The following is a 23941-nucleotide window of genomic DNA, read 5'->3' as shown; positions in this document are numbered from 1 at the left end:
GCATATCACGTTTTGAATCTGCTTACTGGGTACTAGATCCTGAAGCTCTGCCTAGGCTGAAAAGTCCTCATTAACATTTTGGGAATACGTTAATTCCCTTCCTTTCCTATTCCAACCTGCTGACTTTGATTGGCACTATTTTTTACAATAAATGCTTAATTAAAGGCATAATGACTGTATAATGATTGTATTAAAAGCAAGATGATTATAAAAATCAGCTTAGCAGCTGGAGGCTGCAGGGCTGGAATAGCTCAGAGCAGAAAACAGTGCGGCGGTACTGTGGAGGCTGTGCTCACAAGTTGATTATATGCAGCATCTCTGTTGCTGTTGCACTCACAGACCCCCAGCCCCCTCATTCTGAACGCTGTACAGAAACTCACTGCAGAAATACCTTCTGCCTTAAGGAATTTCAGCCTAAACCAGCAGTAAGTGGGGGAAAGGCAGATGTGCTGTTGCTGCCTACTACTGGGATGACTGCAGAGCTGTGGCGTGAAGGAAGCTATAAAACGTGATGCACTTCTGCACCGGCTGCAGCCTCAGGTCTCTGCTGGTCTCTGACTCCTGCAGACAGGTAAGCCATGTTCAAGGTCACAGTCCTTATCTGCAGTATGTGCTATGGTCTGGTCCAGCACAGGGAGCGTGAAGCTCTGGGCTAAGGCCATGACTGACCTTGCGCTTTGAGCACAGTAGCACAGTCCCCAGCCAGGATGGAGATGTGCCAGTTTAGGGCCAGCTTGCTGAGAGCTTGTCAGACCTCCTTCCTAGCTTCACTGCCCCCTGCTCTGAGCATCGCCACTTCGTGCTGGGCTACCTCTGCTTGTGTGCACATGCGGCTGGTGAAGGACCAAACTGGGTTCTCCTCATCAGCTGGCTCCATACTCATGCAGATCTCACCCCTGAGGAGTGGTGGGCATGAAACGTGCATCAGCCAGCCTTTGTGGTGTGTCCTTAAAGTACCGATGAACATAACATGAAACTCAGAGCAGAAATGACCCAGGAGAGGGAGCATGACAAACCCCTGCAGAGCCTGTGGCTTGTCTTCTGTTGGACCGTGTGCTGTGCTGTAGGGCTGTGCAGAGCCAAGGGCAGAGAGTTTTGGTTTTACACTGCTGTACAGGCTCTTGCCCTTCCCTTCTAATGGCACTCAGGTGGATTCCATCTGCTCCTGGAGACTTTTCAGGTCCCCAGGCCTTGAGCTTAATTGCTTTTACCTACCTGCATCTGAAGGTGCCAAGAAAGTTGCAATGTAGTTGGTGACAGATGGTGCAGGCAAGGGTGGTCTGAGCTTTCTCCCTGCTGTGCCAGTTTGCTCTTTGTGCCCATTCTTCAGGTCGTGTTCCCGCTCATCCATAATGATCTCATTTCCTCTGCCTCTCCACTGCTATATTTGAGCTCTGTGCCACCTTAGATCTCATTTGGACCCAGCTGTGCCTCTTTTCCTCTGTGGTAGCTGGAGCCCCAAACTTAACAAGATACAGAAGAGGCAATTTAGAAAGTGCCCCTCACCCCGGACTATTAATGGTGCCATCCCTGGGTCAGGGTAGTCTGTGTGAAAAGCTGAAGGTTGCAAGTTCAGTAAAGCATAAATACTTAATATGGTGTTTGAGGGCAGCTTTAAAAAGAGGTTACAAGCTATTTAAGTGTGCACTGATGAGGCAATGGTAGGAACAGATGCTGAGAGAAGTACTTCTTGTTTCTTCCCTTTTTGTTGTCCTATGCGCCTCTAAAATAGGTTACATACGTCAAAATGCAGGTTACATGTTTGTAGCAGATATTCTGGTGGTCCTAGGTGGGAAGCAACAGGTCTCTGGCTGGAAGTGTTCACACACACGTGGTACCTGTGGGAAGGAGCAGCTAGGAGGGACCGGACTCTGTGGCTCAGTTGTTGCCAGTGCTGCTGTGCTTTGCCCACCACGTAGGGGAGGCTGCAAGTCTGCAGAGCTGCTGTGCTTGGAGCATGTCCCTTTCATGGCCTCTTAGACAGGGAGGTGCAGAGCTGCCAACACAAACCTGTGCCTGGACTGTCCAATGCGAAAGGCTGTGAGGATGCAGCATGTGCAAACCTCTGCCAGACCCATTGAGGCTTGTTTGGTTTGTGTTCTTCTGAACTGGGCGCTGGAGGTTGCTTGCATGCACTGGCGGTCCTGAGCTCTGGGAACAGCATGAGTGGTGATTGCTCCTCGGGCACACAGCGTAGTCCCCAGCAAAGGCGGCACTTCTCTTTCTGTGGACAGAGCTGGTCCAAGCTTGCAGAGGAAACTGTTGCAGAAAGAACCCAGCACAGCTTCACTGTCTTGAGCTTCAAGCCCAGCTGTGTGTACCACCAGGGCAGGTGGCTGCTGTAACCTTACTCAGCTGGTTCTTTGGACCACTGTAAAATTTAATCCTCCCCAGGATTTCTTCAGGAACAATGAGGAAATGCACCCCACACCTCTTGTTTCATTTTTAATACAGCAGTGAAGATTTTTCCTTCCTTTTCATCCTTCTCTCTTTTAAAAATCATTTAGATGTGAAGTGCCATGAATGCAAAATAGTAGGATGCCAAAAGAGTCACCTCCGTCATCGTGGCCTCTTCCTGTACAGGAAGCAGATCAAAGTGCCGTGTCTTTGGAGTTAGCTTTAGTTTGGGGATCTTTTTTGTTCCTTCCTCTAGAGATGATCTGCATTTTCTGCCTGACTTGGAAGTCTATGATCTTGCATGCTGAATTGCTGCCAGAGTTGCTTGGCTTTAACAGCAGTTCCGCTGGCTTTGCTATTCTGAAGATTCTTCAAGATCATCTTTTCTTGAGGAGTTGTGCACTTGATCAGGTAGTCTTCTCTGCTTGTTCCGTTCGACGCGGCAGCCTGCAGCTTGGACTCAGGCCAGCACATGTAGCTGCAGTGTTCACTTTTTTCATCCACTGATAACTATAAATCATACCAACAATTTCATGGCATGACTGGCGGCTGCGGTTTGAGCAAGCCAAGGCAAAGGCTGTACATTGTCAGGCATTTGATATACTACACTGAGATTTTCTGTGCCCAGGACTAAAAGCATCTTAAAACTTGCTCTGGTGCAATGGTAGTTTTCAACTCTTAAAATTCTTAGTGAGTCAACTCAGAGGGGGATTTTAGGTTTCTTCTGTATGGTCTGAATATTTGTAGTCTTACTTGCGATCTTAGCCCCTGCTGCGATTCAGTTGTTGGAAGAGATGGGAATTCTTCAGTCTGTTTATTTGTCGTCTTCATTTGAGGAGGAAACGTTATTCTGCTGCAAGAGTAAACTTGCATGGTAGACTCTGAAGCTCTCCTTTAACTAATCATTTTCACTGGTGGGGCTTTGGTCGAGATCTCCACTAGCCACTGAGATTAAACTGTCTCTGGTCATAGAGAGCACCGGCAAACTCAGCCGAGGTGAATAAGGGACTAGAGAGCCCACTGACTTTCTGTCTGCGTGAAGAGCTGGCATTTTCATGGCAGGAACAAGACTCCCCTTCTGAGCCAGCGCTTTCTGTGTTGGATTCCTGTCTGGAGCAATTTCTTTTGATATTACAAAGAAAATGTGTAACCTTTGAGTGAGGTAAGTCCACTTATTTTGCTTTGAGACTTTTTTTATCCCCATGAAGTAACATAGGTAGGGGAGATGGGTGTGGTTGAAGGATGCCAAATGGCTATGGTGGAGAGGGAGTCCCCTGAACCCTGTTTGGATGGGAATGACTGGAGGTTGTAGGAAGCTTCATGTGCACTTACATCCTGGTGTAACCTAGCAGTGGCATGGCTAACCAGGTGCAGGTGCTCCTGCATTTGAGCTGCTGAGTTGTTGGTGTGGTTAACTGCTCTGAACACCAAGTGCAGGACTCCCCGAGGGCAGGTGCTGGGGAAGAGTCTGGCCATGGAAAGCTTGTTGGGTCAAGGCAAGACCTGGGTAGAAGTTCATGCCCCAGTGGTGTGCAGCCTCTAAGGCAGGTAACACTTCTGCAGCAGACTTGCTAGAGTCTACAGCAGAAAGAAGTGTTGAGTGCCTTTGTTAGGGAGAATTGTGCATGTATGAAGGGCTGGGAGAAGGTCCACCCTCAGGATATATGTAGAGCTTCCCACTGGGAGAGCAAAATGCTTTTCCTTGATAAATCAAAATTGCAGGGGTGTGTGCTTTTGTTCATGGGCGATGTGGGAATGGCTTATTGTCCACACATAGTTCTGTAGTGTTTTGAGGTGTATTCAGTAGGGTGGTGGATGTGACTTTTATCCGTGACCGAGTGACAGGAGGACTCGGTTTCCATGTTGGTATGCAGACTCTGGGTTCTCATCTGTTGTCAGTAAAGGAGCAAGTGTTGTCTAATGAAGGTTTGTTGAAGTGTAACCAGGATGAAGAGCCTCCCCAGGGCATTTCAGTGGAAGGTTATCAGGCTGGTGGGCACACATTTTTTTTCTGTTCATCTGGGGCCCCCATATGAATCTTTCCTGTTTTCCCTAGTTTCTTTAACTGCCAACTTGTCTCTCCCTTATTTTTTTTATTAATAAACTCAAGTGAAATCTGTCATTGTGATGAAAGGACCCTGAAACATCTGCCAGATGGATTGTACACAGTCAGTTTATTAATTTGATGGGGCATTTAAAATCAGCCTTTATAACTGCGTTTTAATTTCATAACAAATAAAGCAGCTGTGCAGAGTGAAAAGTTGGGCTATTGTGGCATATGCTGGGAGCTCACTGACTCTAGAAATGCCTTGGGTTTTACAGCTTGACCCATCGGGGATCTGTGAACTTCGTCAGATAACAGGGTTTGAGAGTCCCCAGTTCTGGGACTTAGGGAGGCCCTAGCCTCATTGTGCTGGTGCTAGAGACTTTGCCTTCCCAAGTCTAAGGCTCCTGAGGCACAACTGGTGGGATTCTTCTAGAGAGAGGATACTGCTAATGTTGATTCACAAACACTCCTGGGATTTGGGTATCAAGAGTGTGAGTAATTGTGCATTTGAGAATATGTAGCCTGTGTACGTGGGATGTGCTCAGGCTCAGTAGACTATGTGCATACCCTCGGGCAGCATACTAGGGTGTTGAAGTTGAGCTGGGAATTAACAGGGCTCAAAGCAAAGGATGTAAAGCCATGTGAAACTTTATGTTGCTTGGCTTACTTCCAGATTTGACTGTGTCTCAGTATAGACACAGGCAAATTAAACGGAAAGGAGGAGAAACTTTTCCTAGTGTGGGAAAACATTTAATAGTAAGAAACGTGGAGCCTGACAAGCTCTGGAATAAGTGAAGGTCACAGCACAGTACTGCTGCTCAGATGAAGGACTTGACCAAAAAATGGGTCAGTTACTGATGACTTTTCAAAGCTCAGCAACAGTAATTTACAGCTGACATTGAGCAAAACTGTGCTGTTGGCATGGTTCTGGCACCTTACCTTTTTCTGGGTCCCTAGGATGGCAGTGGCTCAGAAGCGAAAAACGTGAAGCTGAAGAGTCTGATTGAGAGGCCACATCATCTCCATGTTAGCCTCTCAAGCAGATTTGGGTGCTTTGTATAATACCCAGGTTATGTCAGAGATTGTCTGGGACATGGAGTTGTTGCACAAGTTGAGGCAATGTTTGTTTATTTGCTAGGAAATTATTTTGGAATAAAACAGCCTAGAGACCAGTCTATGACAGAAGCACCTGTTTCCTCTTGATCTTGAATTACAAGTATATAGTGGTGGTGTTTCAATGATGGGATGTGCATCTAGTCTTGGAGTGAGGTCAGGGTACCTGTTCTTCCCCTCCCCCTCCATTTTGTAGCCTTCTGGAATTCATCTTTGCTTGTAACACATCTTCAAGGGACCAGCTCTGCTGGGGTAGGGTTGGCTATAGACTGGAACAAAATTTTAGCAATGCAGTGAAGTTAGTTAGCTGTGCTTGGCAGGGTAGCTAATCAGGAGCTGCAAGTAATCCAGAATGCCCAGGGATATAGGAAGCCCTGAATCCCTGTGCCATATGGACAGCAGTAGTGCTATTAGCATGGGAGCCCCAAATGAACATCTTTATGGATTACCGAGCACTGCAGATATGTCACTTGCAGTCATGTATCAGGTGTGAGAGGAACACAAACGCTGCATTTGCCTTTCTCCCTCATTGCTAAGGGCATCTTTCGTGGTCAGGGTGGCTTCAGAACAGCCTTTTTGTTGGAGTGGTCAGGGAAGGTCTCTGAAACCTGGGTCTGATACCCCTCTCTGGGCGTCAGTGCATGTCTTTGTGCTGCCTGTTGCAGAGGCATGGTGTGATGCCTCTGGGTTTCTGAGGTGTGCCTTATCACAAGGTTTGGAAGTCTCTGGATTCAGATTCTGTGTCTGTCCCCCAGGTGGCTTCCTGATAGTCATTTAATAGATAAAACAAGCAGAATGGATTTTTCCCTTGTTTGTAGCTCAAGACATAAGATGTGAATGCTGATGTTTTTCTGCAGCTTGGGGCAGAAACTAAATTAACCTGTTATCTAGGAATTTGGCCATGACAGCTCCCAAGGATGCTGAAAACCCACAGACGTGGCGGTGGGTGAGATCCAGGTGCAGTGCCAGACCAAGGCTGACAGGGAGCTGCAGGGGGCCAGAATCCAAGGGAACAAACACACTGGGGTGTCCTGTGTGTCACAGTCCCTGGGGCACTGAAGGAGAGGGCAGGTCTGAAGGGTGCCAGAGTGGCCTAGAGAGAGCTGTGGTATGCAGGGTGGTGTTGGAATGTCAGGGAAGGTCAAAGGGGGATGAGGACTGCCCTCAAACGTTGCCTCTGCCACTTAGCAGAGGAGTGCTGGAAAGAGCAAGGCCCCTCTCGGCGCTGCTGGGGAGTTGAGGTTTGGTGGCATCGTTAGAGGAAGAGGGAAACCTTGGCAGGGAGTTCAGCTGGAGGGACCTCAGCAGAGTTCAGCGTGGGAGTCCGCAGGGAAGATGAGCAGAGCTGTGGGTAAGGATTGATAAGAGGAAGCCTGTGAAAAATGAAATGAAGGGTGTCACACACTGGGAAGCAGGGCCTGCAGAGTTTTCCTTGTTGCCCTCCAAGTTGTTCTTTATCTTCATGCGTTAGCTTGTCCCCAGCACAGCAGAATCTGAACTGGCAGTCATGTTTGCATACTGTAGTACCTGTGCTGGTATAGCTGGGGTCCTTGCAGCTTCTCCCCTTGTCGGGGGCTCCACAGCACCGTAAGTGAAGACAGCAGTTACATGTGCTTGGCTGTGAAATCGCTTCTCTGTTCGATTTTCATGGCCTGGAAGAGATGATGGGTGCAGTATGTTACGAAGTTCTGTATCTGTGTCATTAGCTCCAGGGTGACAAAAGGAAACAGTGCAGATTGGGACCTCTTGGCACAAGAGCTGGCTGGTACATGGAGTTGGTCAGCAATTCTGTTACACACCTACCTTGAGTCCTCATCTGGGAGCAGGGGTAACACATTGATGGATGTGTTGAAGAAAACTACTGCAGCACCACTGTTGTAAGTGTAGAGAGACCCTCAGGGTGGGCTTGGGTCTCCAACACTGCCTGCCAGGAGGAGACCTTCACACACGGCTCATGGGTGACCCCGCAGCTGGGCCCTGAGAGTAACCTTTGTAGGGCGTATTCCCTGAGGCACAAGTGGACCCTAGTCTTCAAGCTCTCATCTCTTGTTGTAATAATGGGCTTTAGGCAAGAATAACAACCAAAACATTTCTTAAAAGATACCACTGAGTGCAAAGGTCAGAAGGGGTCTGTAGGCAGGCCAGGGTCAAGCCAAGTCCGTGCAGATGCAGGTGACTTGGTCCTGCAGCTTCTCAAGCAAGAGCTGCAGAGTGCTCTGCAGGCTGTGCTGCACTCCAGGCATGGTGCCATCCTTGGGACTTGCCCTGGAGAAGCTAGAAGGAGGAATATGGCAGTGAATCCCTTCTATGCCAAAACCTCTGATGCTGAAGAGAGATCCTGTGTTCCTCAGAGCAAGATGGGCACCATACCTCATGAGCAGACGCTATGGGAAATGGGCCAGTGGCTGCCATGTCCTCAGCAGATGCCAGGGTGATCCCTGCACTAACAGAGCAGGAGAGGGAAATTGTCTTGTGAGACAAAACCGAGGAGGAAGATTCTGCTTGAGCAGTGAATGAGACGAGGGTTGGCCTGAGCCCAGCCTCATGAATAAATGAGCAGCTTGGGTGCTAGGAGTGACATTTCTAATAGGGAGGAAACAATTAACAACTCAAAGTGGGGCAAATCTGTATCTGAGAGACTTTGTGAGAAGGCAGCTTCTGTGATTACTCTGGAAAAGAGTAATCTCATATCAGTGTGTAAGGGACTCAGGAAAGGGAAGACCCATAGCCGCTATGGGTTGGTGAGGTTTGGGTTTTTTTGTTTCTTTGTTTGTTTTGTTTTTTGTCTTGGAACTTGTGAAGTAAAAGAAAACGAGAGCTTCAAAAGGAACAAAGGTGATGGGAACAAACTAAAGAGTTTTGTGGTCCCAGCCACCTGCGGTGTCGCTAATCGATGTGAGAGGCATATCTTGGTAGCATCAAGAGTCCTGTCAGGTTGGAGACCTGCTTTGTGCTGTGCAACAGAGAAAAGGCAGGACCAGATCCTGGAACTGCAGGTTGTAGAGTCAACAGTAGAATAGCTGGCAATGCAGATATGGGGTGCAAAGAGGTGGTCTTAAAGAGCTGATGCTTCTGAGCTGGTTCTATATGTAGGCTTTAAAGGGTTAAATAGGATTGAAATGAATGGAAGGAACACAAGGGGAAAAAAGCATAGTCTTTGGTCAGGACAGCTGCCTGGTCATTTGCAGCTGGCTGGGGTCCATAAGCATCATTTCGGGAGGGAATTTTCCACAAGATCTGAAGGATGCTACAGTGGATTCTCCAAGGGAGAAGTTTGCAGGTACAGTGGAGTCTGTAGGAGGCAGCATAAAATGGTCTGGAAGATGTGTTTGGAAATGAGTAAAAGCTGCAAATGGCATGGGCAAAAGTAGGGTCAGGTCCATGGTAGAACAGTGATGGAAGATGGATTTGTGCCTCAAAGGGGAAGGTAGGAATGCAGACACATTTGGTATGAGAGTGGAGGAGTTGGCAAGAGATCCTTCAGGAGTGGTTGAGATAAAACCAAGATGATTTTGGCAGCTGCTGTGGGCTTGTCCTCCAGGGTCCTGCAGCTGCAGGTTGAAGGATCCTTGCAGGCAAACCCAAGTTGAGAACGTGGCAGTCACTTGGGCTTCTTTGTTCAGGCCATGGAGCAAACAGCACTATAGCATGATCCTGGGGAAGCTGCAGTGGGACTTGACCAGCCAGGGTCTGGGATCCAGACTTCATTAGCTAGGACTTCCCTCATTAAAGACTTTTTTCCCCAGTATGTCTTGTTTGTTAATTTCTTCAAAGCATATTTAAGCATTTCATGTGCGCATCCCAACATGACTCAGTATATGCCTCATTACCATGTTTATAGCTATTGAAATTACCAGTGACCTTCAGAGCTGATGGCTGTGTGTATGAGTCGCCCAGCTTGCATCAATGATTTGTAGGTCTCAGTAGACCATTTATTTCTCTTCTCCTGTCAGTGCCGGCTTTTTCTTGACTGCTGTGGTATTGCCCACTCGCTCTAAGGCCCCCATGGGGGAGGAGGGCTGTCACAGGTGAGGTGGGCTCCCAGGGGATTCTGAGCCTGGAACCAAAGGATAAGGGCCTGACTTTGCAGAAGAAAATGAAACAGGCTTTTGGAGTGACTTGCTGGGAGAGGCTGCTGGGAGATGGCATCCACGGGTCAAGTCAGGCCCTGCTGAAGTCCAGCTGAATCCAAGCTGCTGCTTTGAGTGCTGTCCTTCTGGTGTGCCAGGCATGCATTGTTGTAACTTCAGAGTTCCTTGGCACCCATCTGCTCCTCTCCCTGCCAGCCCAAAGTTCATGCTCTCTGTACCTCATTTCTGAAGAAGTTGCATGTGTATACGTCAAGAAAAGTTTGAATGAGTACCTCTGAAGCTGAGGTACCTACCTTCTTCACCTCAGCTTTCACTGGTAAGACCGGGCTTCAGCAATCCCAGGTCCCTGAGACCTGGGGGATAGTCCATGGCAAGGTAGGCATACCCTCAGTGGAGGAGAATTAGGTTAGGGAACATTCAAACAAACTGGACATACAAGAGTCCACAGGCCTGATGAGGTGCAGCTGTGAGTGCTGAGGGAGCTGGCTGGTGGCATTGCCAGGCCACATCTCCATCATCTTTGAAAGGTCATGGTAGTCAGGAGAGGTTCCTGATGACTGGAAGACAGCAAATGTCACTCCTGCTTTCAAGAAAAGCAAGGCGGAGTGTGTGGGAAACTCCAGACTGGTCAATCTCACCTTGATCCCTGGGAGAGTGATGGAGCAACTAACCCTGGAAACCATTTCCAAACACATGAAGGACAAGATGGTGACTGGGAGTAGCCAGCCTGGATTTGTGAAGGGGAAATTCTGCTTAACCAAGCCGACAGCCTTCTGCAGCGAAGTGGCTGGCTTGCTGGATGAGGGGAGAGCAGTGGATATTGTTTGACTTTAGCGAGGTTTTAATGTTGTCTCATGTAATGTTCTCAGAGACAAACTGGCAAAATAGGGACAACTCCAAATTTTTTCTTTCATTAGAATAAGACTGAGTTTGCAGTTACCTTAAAATCTGTGTTCAGCTCAATGCCAGACAGGGTGAGACTTCAGTCCTTCCAGTCCTCAAGCAGCAGCAAATCTTAAAAAGGAGCGCTGTGTGCCTGAAGAGCCCAGCATTACAATGCCAGAACAGAAGGCTCTGGAGAGCTGGATGAGCTCTCCTCCATGAGGGTTTGGTTTGGAAGTGGAAATTTGAAGTACTAGAAAATGGAAATGTTCCACTGGGAAGTTTTATCAGACCTTGTAAAGCATAGATGAGAGCAGTGGGAAATAAGGTACAGGATTTGGGTCTGTTCCAAATTGTGACATCGTCATAACCTTTGGAGAGCAGGAGCATTTGCATCTTAAGAAAAGATCTAGAGAAGACACTGAAACGAGTCTCCTGTTTGGCTTGAAAGTCAGGCTGGCTTGCTTGCTTTTCCCTCGCTTCCTATAGGACTAATGCCTAAATACAGGTAATAATCATGGAGTTGTTCTTTGGGGAGCTTGCTTTGGCTGGCATGGAGCAGTGTTAATTTATTGCTAACTCTAGTGTTTGGATTTAGCTATGAATGACATGCGGGCACTATGGTGATGGGTGTGGGGATAAACCTGGTAGTGCTGTCTCTGAAGTGTCAGGGGGGAGCTGAATCGGAAAGGCAGCAGCACATGGCAGATAGTAGATGTGTCTGTGCCTTTTGCCAGTCGGGATATGAAATACCATAGAAATTCAGGTGTTTATTTGTTGATTAATTAAAAAAAATATATAAAAATTGTCCACTCAGTCACCAGCAACAGAAATCCCAGCCTGGCAGTAGGACTGTGATCCATGTTGAGGGCAAGGTGTGCTGCTCTGTGCGTAGTCACACGCTCCTTGTGCCTGAGCTGAAAGCCCTATGGATCTGCCAACTGGGATTTAACCCTTATGTTCTATTCCCACCACTGGCATTTGTCTACCTTACCTGAGAAGGGCAGCTTTCCCTTCTAGCCCTGCATATAGCTCAGGATGGGTGCTGAACGCCTAGCAGGAGCAAGTTCCCCAGACATGTTGGCCTTGATGGCTGTACCAAGAGCACAAGGACCCCTGTGTGGTCAGGGCTGCTGATATTTTGCATTGAGACAGCAAAAAAGAAAACATTTTCATTAGAGGTCTTTGACTTGGAAGGCACCGCTGCTCTAACGAAGAGAGCTAATCCCATAGTGATTTGTGTAGAGGTGACCAGCTGGGGCAGAAAGCAGTGCAGCTAACAGACGTGAAGCCTGAATGCTGAAGGAGGTGCAGGGTGGGACATTGGGGGTGGCGGAGGACAGCAGGATGAGACACAGATGACAGACAGCAGTCTAGTCATTCAGACACAGTGCTCCTGCCTCCTTGTGCTACGGTGAAGCAGACATGTCCAGGAGAGAGGAGTCAAGCATGCTGGCCTCCACAGCCCTTTCTGGCCTTCTGGCCAGGTGCCTTGCTGTGTTCCAGCTGTAGGTGAGATTGTCTTCACGGGGAGGTAACCTGAGAGGATGGCTATTGGGGAGTGGGGGCTCACCCTTTCAAATCAGGCATTTTTGTGCATTCTGCAGAGTGCCCAGCCTGTTCCAAGCTATAGGTAAAGAAGTGATGAGTGATAGGATGCTGGGGATTGTGCAGAATCCTTGTGCTGTGGTGAAGACAAGCAGTAACTGATGTTTGTGTGGCTCTGACACCGTGCACAGCCATAGGATGCTTGCAGAGCCTTGTGGGACAGATTTTATTGTTATTGAAGAGTTTATTTCGAGAGCTGTTCCTATGGAGGATCAAAGATCTCATTGTTGGGGATCGTGTCATACCAGTGCTTTCATTTTCTTGGTGGTTTCTTTCACCTAGAGCTGAATAACTGCTGATCAGCTCCGTTCCTTCTGGCTGGTTGCATTGCAGCCTTAGGAGAATGAGACAGTTAGGTTTTCCCACACTTGCTGGTTGCCTCATCACTGTCATCCCATTGCCAAAGGGCCTTTTCAGTAACCAGCCACAGGAGGTTCCTCACCTTTTTACGGGGACCTGCATGATGGCCGAAGAGAGCATCCAGCAGCCTCCAAGGTCACTGCCTTTGTGCAGGGCCAGGTCATGAGACTTGTCTGCAAGCCTGCGGTCTCTGCCTCTGGGAGAAGCAGATCTCTCTTTAACTGTCAAATTCACTTGACTACATTTCAGACCACAGGCAAGCTTAAAATGAAGTTTCTGCTATAAAAGCCATAAGGTTAAGTTATGATGACAAAGTTGGAGAAACAGCCATAGGAAGAAAGCATAAGATAAGATGATGCAAGTGTAAAATACCCCAAACATCAGCCTTTTTCTTCACTAGGGATTTGTTGAGGAGCTGTATGAATCCAGTTTACTGTCCCCTCTCTGTACTGAGGGCTTTTATAACAACTCCTGAAGTTTCAAAGCAAGTCCCGAGAAACCCTGTGTCTCTGTGCTAATCAAGGGGACCCCTTGATGTGATGGGCTTGCTTTCAAGAGCTCGTTATCCAGATAATGCTGACGGAATAGGATGCTGACTCCTTCTGGTTGTTGGGGTGTTTGTGTTTTTTTGTCTGGATGTCAAATGAATTGCTGTTATGAATGCTACACCATAATGTTTTCCAAAGGATGTATCAAAAGCTTATTGCCTTCTGGTGATGTGCAGCAGTTTGTCTTGATCTATAGCATTTTATAGACTATATCTAACACGTTACTTCACAATCTGTTCCACAGACCACTGTGTTATCAAGTGTTAGGAAAGTGTTGTGAGCGACAGTAACCTGAAAACGTGCTTCTCTGCTTTCTTGGATCAGGATGGTGCAGTTAATTGGCCTTGTAAGTGCTTGAATTCAAGTGAAGTGAACATCAGCCATTTTCTGGATAAAACAGGGGTAATATTTGGGCACTCTGGATATGATCTATAAATGGAGAACATCCAGAAAGACCGGTAATGATTCTTTCCTCCCTTTCTTCTCTCTTGTATTATGCGCACATTTGTTCTCTTGGTGCTGTGGGAACGACGAGTATTTTCTCTGTTGTCATAGGAAATGTAGCGGTCACACCTGCTGCATTTTTAAATGCCCTGAAACAGTCCAGATTTTTCTTGCAGAGCCTGCTGGTATAAGGTGCGGGCGATCCAGTTGCAGGGAACTAGGTGATGAGAGCTGACATCAAACATGCATTTGCTGGTGATGGTTTTCATAGCAGAAACCTCAGACTGTTGTGTAATCTTGAACTGTGCTGGCTGGTCTGCTTTGGACCCCAGTTCATTCTTCAGGTGTAGTAAGAAGTGCTGGTTTTTTCTGTAGCTCTTCAGTAGTTTGTATCCCACTACCTGAAAGCCATCCTTTTCAGCCAGCAGTTGGTAAGGAGTTCAAGCTGATAGTTCCCTGGTTTAATGAGACCGCTCCTGATGTGATTCTCTGTTAAAATCTCCTTGACTCTGAATTCATTTAATCTTCAGAGCACATTTCAAGACTTCCTTTTTGTTTCTGTAAGCTCTGAGCAAGTAAAAACAAGGCTTAATGGGTTGGGAGAATTTTGCTGTGACAGTGAAGTACCTTCCTGTTTGCTGTGTCATTTAGAGTGAAACAGCTCTTGGTTTTTTGAACGTGGGCCAGTCAGGGCACCCCAGTTCTCAGTGACTCGTGCCGTCACCTTGGCCAGTTTATTTCGCTCTCTGCATCTCATTTTCCTTATGAGGCTGTGATTTCTCTGTTGCTCCGAGAATGTCAGAAGTCACTGTAGGTAGCATGTCTGGGTCCCCCATTAACAATCCTGCTTACAAAGACAGATGCTACCAATTTGCTGTTTCATTTTTGCAACACATGGCTGCCTGAAGGCCATTTCCACACTCTCTCTCTTCTGGACATGGGTGAAGGAGGCTCTTTGAAGGCTTCTTGAGGTGCTTTCTTCCTCCAGACCACACCTGACCACAGACAGATTTTCTGTGCTTTGCCCTGTCATGTTTCCACTGTGTTAACACTGTATGATGGCCATTCTGGCCTCCCCTTCTTCTGGAACCCCTGCTGATTCTCACATACCTGTTTGTTTCTTTCCACAGTGCTGAGTATTGGCGAAGGTGGCTTTTGGGAAGGAACTGTGAAAGGACGGACTGGCTGGTTCCCGGCAGAATGTGTCGAGGAGGTGCAGATGCGACAGTATGATCCACGGCAAGGTAAGCTGGTTTTTTAGATCTGAGCGTCTCTCAGCAGATAGACCAGACAGACCTGGAAATGCAGAAGTATTTGATTTCTAGCAGTCTCCAAGTTTGCCCATTCTTTGCAATGTGCAATGGATGCATCTGAAGAATTGTATCTCAAGGTCTTAGGTTATGTTACTGAGTGCATTTTAGCATCCAGTGGTAGACATGCTGGTCCACGGTGTGTGGTACTGTCGTGAGGAGAACACTCATCGGTCCCTTCTGTGGAGACTGCTGCAGTGGCAGGGTCTTCTGAGGTAGCAGTGAGTGATGGAGCTAGAGAGTGTGACTGTTGATCTGAACTTCCAACCCCACATTACATTTTAGGAGGCTTCAAAAGAAAACAGTAATTCACATGTGTTTGTTCTAGCCTGATAGAAAACATTAAAAATGGCTGTAACTCAGCCCTGGCACTCCTCACCCACCATCTCCAGTGCCAGCCACCACCTAACAAAAGTTTGCTGTTCCTGGAGGACAGCAGTGTCAGGAGGAGCTGTGGATTGCATGTGCCAAACAGCAGGTCACCATGACTAAGTGGGTCTCCTGCTGTTGCGGAGTGTATCACCACAACTTAACCCTTGTCACTGACAGCTGCCGAGGCAGCAGTCCTCTCCCAGCCTGAGGGCTGGGTGGGAAACACTTTTGGCAAGCCTGAGCTTGTCCCAGTGTAAAGCAACTGAAGAGAACATCTGGATTATGGGGTTTTTTTAAATGTATTACTTAGGAGAGGAGAGGAGCAGCCCCGACTTGACAGATTTGGTGAAGCTCACTTTGCATATTAAATGAGCTTTAAAATTCAGACAGCTGGATTCTGGTAAGTGAGAGTTAGACCTTGATTACGAAGTTGGAAACTAAGTGGTAGAAGAGAAAAGAAAATCAAAAAAGTACAGTTCTCTGTTTGCCCAGCAACTAGTTTTAATTAAATTCTGGAAGCCTGAACCCACTTACAAAACTCTTTTCTTTGCTCTAATCCCAGTCCTTCCTGAGACTTTTAAATGTATGTGTTTGCACCCTCGTGCATCTCCTTAACAGGATGCTTGGATTCCGTAAGTGAGCCACTAACTCTGTGTGTGCTGTGATGAGTATGTGGCAGGTCACTTGCACATCAGTCCCAGTGGTAACGTACTTGGTGCCTTTGGGACCTGGTGGTGTGGCCGTGGAGGGTGTAGTGGGAGTGGAACTCCACTGGTTGTATTACAAACCTGGATGCTGCAGGGTCTGATCAGCAAAGCTTTTCTCCCTCCACCTCTGATTTAGTTCAGCTGTTAGCTCTCCAGCCTGAAGTTCCAGGCTGTGTTCCCAATACTCATTTGTATTCTTCCTTCAAATTACCTTTGTGTGTTCTTCATCTTTCTGCACTGGCCTTTGCACTCCCTGGCCAGGGAAGGCTCCTGCCTGAGCAAGGTGGTGTGAACTCCGCTGTACTCTGGACCCATGGGAGATGCCTGTTGATAGTGAAGACTTGAATGGGATATTCCTCCTTTTTCAAGAGTGATTAGGGCTGATGAGTTGGGACTTCCAGTGAGAAGGTCCCACCTTCCTCCCTCTCATGCTGCTTTGGAGCTGTACTCTGGAGCCTTTTCAGTGTGCAGGGGCTGTTTGCCCTGCCCTTTTGTGATGCTAAGTAGAAAAAGAGACTAGACTAATTGACATGGTTTATAAACTCTTCCTGTATCTAGGAGTTCGTGTTTGGTGGGTGCTTTCTTGGAGAATGTTAGGTGTTTGGGTTAAATTGAAGTTGTGTAGCGAAATGTGAAAAACAGCGGTGTTCAGACAAAAAAGCTGGAGCAGAGGCACAAGCATTTTCCTCCAGCTGTCCATACTGTTGTTGGCCTGTCCCCCAGCATGGTTTTGGCTTTTGCCAACTTTTACTTTTCCAGTTTTCAGGTACAAGTTTTGTGCAGAAGGTAGTTTGGATAAGGCCATGATGTTTGAGTACAGAGGAAAGTTGAGCTGTATGGACGCGATGTTGCTCTGACACTTCTCATCAAGATCAAAGAAATGGAAAGTGTCTATCTTCCAACTTTGGGTACAGCCTAACAGCTGACTGGGCTGTGCACTGGTGCAAAGGTTTTGGCCTGTCTATACTTTGCTGGGGAACAAAGCCACATTAGCCTTGCAGACATCTCCAGCTGTGTTTATTGATTGAGGAAAGTGCCAGGGTTGAGTGGCAGATACCTGACTAGACTCTTGTTGGAGTATATTGAAGATGACTGTGACAAGGATGAGAGCATCTTGGAAAGTCATTGTGATCTTCATTGAGATTCAGAGAGTGCAACTTTCAGGGTTGACATTTTAGAGATGGTATTAGGATGTTCCTTTAACCTGTGTGTATTTTCATGCTTTGATGGAAAAGGCCATGAGCTGCATATTGATCTACATAAATGAGCCAAGTTCTTCTCCAAGGGTGCCCCTGGGTCAGCAGTTCCCTCCCAGGTCCCAGTTTGTAGACGGTGCAGTGCTTGTTGACTCTGAAGGAAGATGTCCTGTTGCCCACCTCTGTTACAGGCCCCAAGGCAACAACTTAAGCTTCTCACTTACCAGTGACAGTCTCCTTAGATATCTCCTGTATGTGGAGCAGAAATCCTCTGGGGCCTAAACAGAGTTCCTTTGGTCAATAACTCAAGTGTTCTGTATGTTCTTCTGGCCCTACTGAGTTGGAGATCTCCGCTTTCACCCGTCTTCCCATAGAGATGGTCCTTCTTCTATCATCCTGAGGTCCTGAGAGGAGATCGACGTTCTAGTTATCAGGCCCAACATTTCATTACATACTTTTGTTCCTGTCTGCACCTCCTCTAATACCATACTCTATATTGTACTTAAAGTGGTGTGACATTTCTATTGGATTTAGGGAGTTAATCTTTTATTTTTGTGCCTTCCATGTGGTTGCAACAGGCCCTGTCTTTCTGCCAGTACAGGATCAATTCTCATCAGGTGATCCTCCCAGCTGTTAGTAGTCTGAGATCTGTGGGTATAAGAACCTGCATGCAAACACTGGCTAGTCACATCTCCCTGTCTCTGGATCTGTGATGAGGCTGTGATGTGTAGTGGGCAGTGGGAGTGCCTCCCCTTGGATCTCCAGCTGCAGCCGTTATTCTGCACAGGAATGAATGGCTTTGTCTCCCTGAGCAGAGGCACTGGTGGATCTTCAGACCGGAGGGACTGCGCTCCCACTCCCACTTGTCAAGCAGCCACTTGGAGTTTCATTCACACTTGTGGAGGTGCTGCAAAGTGTCACCAGGGGATGTGACAGGTACTACAGGTGGGCAGCACTTGCACCAGTGCCCGAGAGACTGCAGATTTGTCTCCAGGTGATGTAGGAAGATGGTTTTTCACAAGTGTGAATGCATGTAGGCTTCTGACTAAAATGAAACAGAGGTTTTAGTGACTGTTTTTCAGCATGTCCAGCCCATATGTGTCTACCTCCCATTCTCTTTCATCTGCTCCTCAGCATGTCCCCAAGGACCGCAGGTTCAGGGGTCAGAAAGCACCAGGTCACTGAGCATGAGCTGCCTGATGTGCATCATCAATGAGGGAAGGAGGCATATGCTCCTGTAGCTTTTGCTAGAGCTAAAGCCCTTTGGCTGCAGTGGTGGCAGCTCCTAGGGCTGGTGAGCCACCTGCTACTCGGCTACTGAAAGCATTCAGAGGAGAGGAGCGCTTGGTTTGGGTAGAGTCCCTACGCATCTGGTCCCTCTGGAATCAAAGTGGCTTTAAACAAAGAAATGAAGGGGGTTGGTCTGGATGGGCTGCTATCTGCATTGCTAGTTTTGGTACAAGAGGAGGAAGATCAGATAGATGTTGACATATCTTTGCCCTTTGCCTTGAGGAACATGAGAGGTGAGGCAGGTGGACAGGTGAAAGTCACAGCAAAGCAGGCAGACTGCTCTGAGAAGAGGCTGTCTTCTCTGCAGATGGAGTTGATGGTGGCCAGTGAGATAAGGCTGAGGTGTTTAGAATACAAATGCTAGCTTATGAGTGCAGAGGGGAAGAAGCTGAACCAAGTGATTTGGTCAGTCCAACAGCTGTTACGGGAAAGAAGAGGCCAGAGCAGCACATCTGTGCTTTCAGGAAAGGTAGAAGTAATGGTAAAGCTGAGGGTAGGACACTTGTGTGATGCATGGATTGTGCAGAAACAGAGATAGAATAAAACCATATAGATTGCATTGGAAAAGGATGGTGTAAGATATCCTGGTAATAAGGATAGAGTCTAGATTTTTATATTTGCTAAAGAAGAAAAATGTCATGAAGTAAATGGAACTGACTATCTTCAGTGAGTTAAGAGGAGTGGAATTCTGAATGAATATTTTAAGTCAAAGCAACAAAAACCTGCCCTGACATGTATTCCTGGCAAACAAGAAGTTTTGCAGGTAGGGAATGCAAAAGTGATTGTCCCTAGGCCTCTAGGAATAAGCAAAGCTCTGAAAGAACAAAGGCTAGGATTCACCTGGAAAAAAACAAACAAACAAAAAAAACCACAACCCAAAAAACACAACAAAAAACCCTGTCAGGGGAATCTGAAATCATAAATGTAAGATGCAACTTGCCAAAAACTCAGCTGAGCTAGACTTTGAGAATGTTAAGAGGAGTAGTAATAGATTCTTCAGCTGTACAAATAGAAGAGTAAGGAAAGAGGATGTAGAGCTATTAAGCAATGAGAATGAGATAAGATCAAAGCTAATGAGATAAAGGTCCACATCTACCAGAACAGTTCCCTGTAAAAGCGGGCACAATGTTGGATGGATAGGCTATATGGCAGGACTGATACTGCCAGCTGGGAAGAACAATGTCAGGGCCCTGAGGACACCAGTATGTCTTAATGTCCCTGACCAGCTTCACCTGGGGTCTCCTCCCACACCACTGGTCCCAGGAGCTCTATTTAAGCTGTGGCTTTCAGTCTCTGCCTGAACTATGTTGGAGGAGTCCTGCCCTCAGTTCAGTCATAGTCATGCCCGTGGCTGACCATGGACCCTCTTGATCCAGACCCTGACCCATGGACTGATTTCCCAGCTTGGCCTCAGACATATCTTATGACTGTGGACCTGCCCACTGATGGTTAGACCTGGCCTTAACCGCAGCCTGCACATTGGCTTCCTGGCTTGTCTTGAGACCTGCCCCATTGCCATGCCACTGCCTTATGAGCTGGCCTCCTGGCTGGACGTGGCCACCATCTCTGGATCTGTCGTGCTGGCCTTCCTTGAGTTGTGGCCAGTGAGGCCCCTGCCCTGCAGCTGTAGGGTCTCCTGGGTTCCTGGCCCACTTCCCTCTGGGGGCAGCCCTGCCCTTGCAGCCCCCAACAAACAAATGACAACGACATCCTTAAAAAAAATAATAGGCAAAATTACTGGCACATTAGCAAAAATTCCAATGAGGGAACGGTGCACCTCATGTGTGGGAGCACTCTGGGCAACCCCAGTTAAGATGCTTAAGAGTTCACTGGTACGAAAGTGTTTAAAAACAGATTTTGAAGGGAGAGAGAGATGGAGGAAGATGGGAAAAGGGGTGGGACAGAATGGGGTTTGTCCGGGAACATTTTTGTACTAAAGGAGATTGATTGACTATGTTGGCTAGGGAAACGCCGTTGTTCCAGCCTGCTTGAATTTCAGGACAGTGCCATGTAGGAAATTATTAGTAAAGTTGGAGGAAATGTTGGAGGAGCACTAGAAATTCATCATCTATCACTAGCTGATTAACAATTTCACCTATTAAATGCTTTCACTAGTAGCTGTGGCCAAAAGAAAACTGAAATGCACTGCTAATGTTTCTTTGTGGGATCTTATGAAGTGAGAACGTTTTACTTCTGGAGCTGGATGACTTGGCATAACAGAAATGGGATGCAATTCAGTAGGATAAAATGCAGGATCTTGCACTTAACAGAAAATCTTTTAGGTAGTTACAAACTAACATCTTGCTGAAACAAAATAATGAGGCATATTATAGTGGTTCAGGAGATGACTGTAGCATCATGTGTCTGCACACAAGGCAGACGTGAGCCTGGAGTGTCTCGTACAAGGCATTTCCAGTATGTGGGAAGTGTTAGTGCTACGGCACAAGGAGCTGTTGACATCTGATCTGGAACTGATTGTCATTCTGATCACTGTCCCCAGGGAAGTGGGTTCACATCTGTCTTGTTCTCTTTGTGCGCACACACTTGCTGTTGGGAGCTGTGCTGGTGTCATCAGAGAAATCCAAAATGTGGGCAGCTTCCATGTGCTCAGTGGGGAACTGAAGCCTTGAAGGTGGGATCCCTTCTTGGTTGGGAATTGAGTAACGGCTCATAGGGCTGGGACTCTGTACAAGCTAAGCCTGCACGCACACATCTCCATAATATCATTAGGGAGTATTTGCAATATATGAAATGAAATATGAGTATTAATTTTTCAGGACCTGGTTTGTCAGTTGTTGGACAACTTTCTGCTGAAGCTGGCACTGGAGTGCCTGTGCCTCCGCTTTGAACACAACTCATTCTTGCTTTGGGTTAATTACAGAGTAGTCCCGAGTCTGCTATCCAGGGAAATGTTGGGAGAAGCACCTGCAGTGCAAAATCCTTTAATTTGGTTAAAATTGCAGAGGAACATTTGGTAACCGTAGTTAAGACAAAATAGCCGTTTGGGATAGGTTGCAGGCACTGTAAAATGTATGTTTACTTAACATATCCTGAAATCTACCAGTCCTGCGGTACTGTCAATGTCCAATTTGGGCTCATTTCACCCTGAGCTACTGTCTCTCTCTCCCTTGACCCTCGCTCCCTTTTGTCTTTCAAAATCACCTTTCGCAGCAGATTCTGTCTGTCTCCCACCTGATTTCAGTGGTGGAACCAGCCCTCACCTGCCATACAGAGCTTGCTGAGCTCTCAGGAAGCGACACCCAGAAATTAAAGGACAAGTTTGGGTGTGTGAAGCAGAATGTGCCAAATGCTTTGATGCATATGTGCGAGCAGCCTGTTGTCACAGTAACTCATCCATGGACTGAAAGAAGGTGTGAGAACAGAGCATAAGCTCTCCTGTGCACTGCGAGCCTGAAACCTGGCCTTGGTAGAAACCCAAGACTGTTGGGTATCACCTTGCTACTATTTGCCTCTCTCAAGTTGTGTTTGTTTGGAGAGATGCTGTACCATCTCCTCAGGAAACATTCTGTGCTGTTTATCTGCTTCCATGTACAAGTCTGCCTTTGTGGAGAGAAATGTAGGGAAGCTCTTCACAAACTTAATTAGGCTGTATCTGAACGGGTGGGCTGAAGAGCACTTGCAGACATACAGGGTCTGGGTTTTCCTGCAGCTGCTTCCCTGCCGTTTGGGAATGTACGGCTGTCTCCTCCCTCTGAAGCAGCCGAGACTTGGGATGCTCTTGCAGTGCCCTGGTTCAGACATCTACAGGGAGGGAGGTGGGTGTGCTGCAGACATGCCTGCTCTCCGGGGTAGGGCATAGCGAAGGATGGGCAGGTCTTCAGCACTGGGAGATGCAGGGGCGCAGACTGGGAAGGCACCTACAGCTGGGGTCGGACCTTGGAGAGCATGTTGTGGGAGGCTGGGACTGACTGAGAGCTACAGCTGATCCTGAGTGTGCAATAACTGTGACACAAGTATCTTCTCTATCAGATTTTTTCCTTGGTATCTTTCTTTGATTCCTGTGGCAGGTTGTGCGAGTCAGTAGTGTCCAGGGTGTCTGTTTTGCATGGCAGGGACCTCTCCTTACTGCTCCTTGTCTGCCCATTTATCTGTAGCAAGATTTCCAGTTGGTTTCCATCATCACAGTGTTTAAATTACTAATACATGAAAACATGTTGACTGAGTTCCTAGTGGACTACTATTTTGACATTTCTTCTTTTTCTGCTTAAAAAAAAAAAAGTTAAGGGTGGAATACACCTCCCTGGTATGATGGGGATGTATTTTGTTACTTCCTTGGTACCTGCAGGTAGCAGTGGAGGTGGCAGAAGTGTTACCACTTCTTCCTGTTGTGGAATAGCTTTCTGAAGAAATAATTAGGAGCTTGAACCATCTTTTGATCAAGAAATTAGTTTCTTGTGTAAGAAATGTTTTGAAATTGGAGTAACAATTGTTGGGTACTTCAAATTATTTAAAAGTCTAATAGTGAGAGCATCCTGCTGGCTGGGCCTTTGCCCTCACTGTTTCCACTAGTGGCCAGCATAGATATGGGAAGAACAGATGATAAAAGAGTGGGAATAAAAAAAAAAAAAAGAAAATTACTAGCATCACTGTTTCTTGAATCATCTATTCACATGTTGCATAAGAGTCAGAAGTATTTTCCAGCCTGGTATGTCAGAGGCCCCAAAGTGCATCACCACTGAGGAAGATGAAGTGTTAGCGTGCATGCTTGGGCTCAGTGGTCCGAACCTGGATGGCATCATCCAGAGCCCAGCCTGAGCCTACCGTCCTTTGGAGAGCAGGGCAGTTGTGTCCCAGCTGCTTGGGCTCAGGACTGCAGGTTGCAGAGGACGTTGGCTGTTTCTTTTGGTAGAGGGCGCTGTTGTTCTTCACTGGTCTCTGATGCCAGCCTCAGGTGATGCAAATGCGTAGGTTGCAGAGGAGGAGGAGGATTGTGGAGGATTTTGGTACCTTTAATGAAATACAGTGCTCTCATTTCCTGCAGTTAATTGATCGTCTACCTCCTGAAGGTCTCCACCAGCCTTTGGGGATGTCAGCTTGTTTTGTTATGGTATAAAGTTCATAACTTTGTGTCCTGCATGTGAAGGGATGAGTTACCTATTCCACCTTCTCTTTATTTCTTGGGTACGTTACACAGTCTGCTTTGATCGTGATCCTCCTCTGGAGAACTCTAACCTCAAGTGAGACTGGGGTGGTATTGAACTAATGGGGGAGATACAGCCTCATCCACAGAGAGATTGAATGGTGTGTAGAGTGATGGCATGGAGTTGTAGTCCTACAGCTGAGATGCTGTTGGTGTCTTCTGTGGCCATTGTATGGGCTGGGTCTCGTTGGTTGTAGGGGTTTGCATGTAGCACCCACGTACCTTCTTGTAACTTAGCAATCATTGCTTTTGACAAATACCTTTCTTTTTGGAGAGAGGCTGTGCTAGGATAGGAAGTGTGAACATCAGGAAACAAAAAAATTCAGTCAATCAAACTTCCCAGGGCTGGAAAGGAGAAGCCCTGGCTGAGCAGCGAGCGCCAAGTTTGAACACTGCGGCTTTTCTGAGTGGGTTT

The 23941-nt window shown here is 47.2% G+C and overlaps 1 protein-coding gene across 1 annotated transcript in view; it reads left to right on the top strand.

The window, feature by feature from the left end:
- SHANK3 (SH3 and multiple ankyrin repeat domains 3) overlaps positions 1 to 23941 on the top strand; it is a 362955-nt gene that overhangs the window by 197441 nt on the left and 141573 nt on the right. The window contains exon 15 of the mRNA XM_040596580.1: positions 14621 to 14734. Coding sequence (XP_040452514.1) covers positions 14621 to 14734 — 114 coding nt within the window. The remainder of the gene's footprint in view (positions 1 to 14620; positions 14735 to 23941) is intronic.

Source organism: Falco naumanni, chromosome 5 (genome assembly GCF_017639655.2).
Source record: "Falco naumanni isolate bFalNau1 chromosome 5, bFalNau1.pat, whole genome shotgun sequence".
Lineage (NCBI taxonomy): Eukaryota > Metazoa > Chordata > Aves > Falconiformes > Falconidae > Falco > Falco naumanni.
Note: the sequence above shows the minus strand (reverse complement) of the source record. Positions and strands in the feature narration are given on the sequence as shown.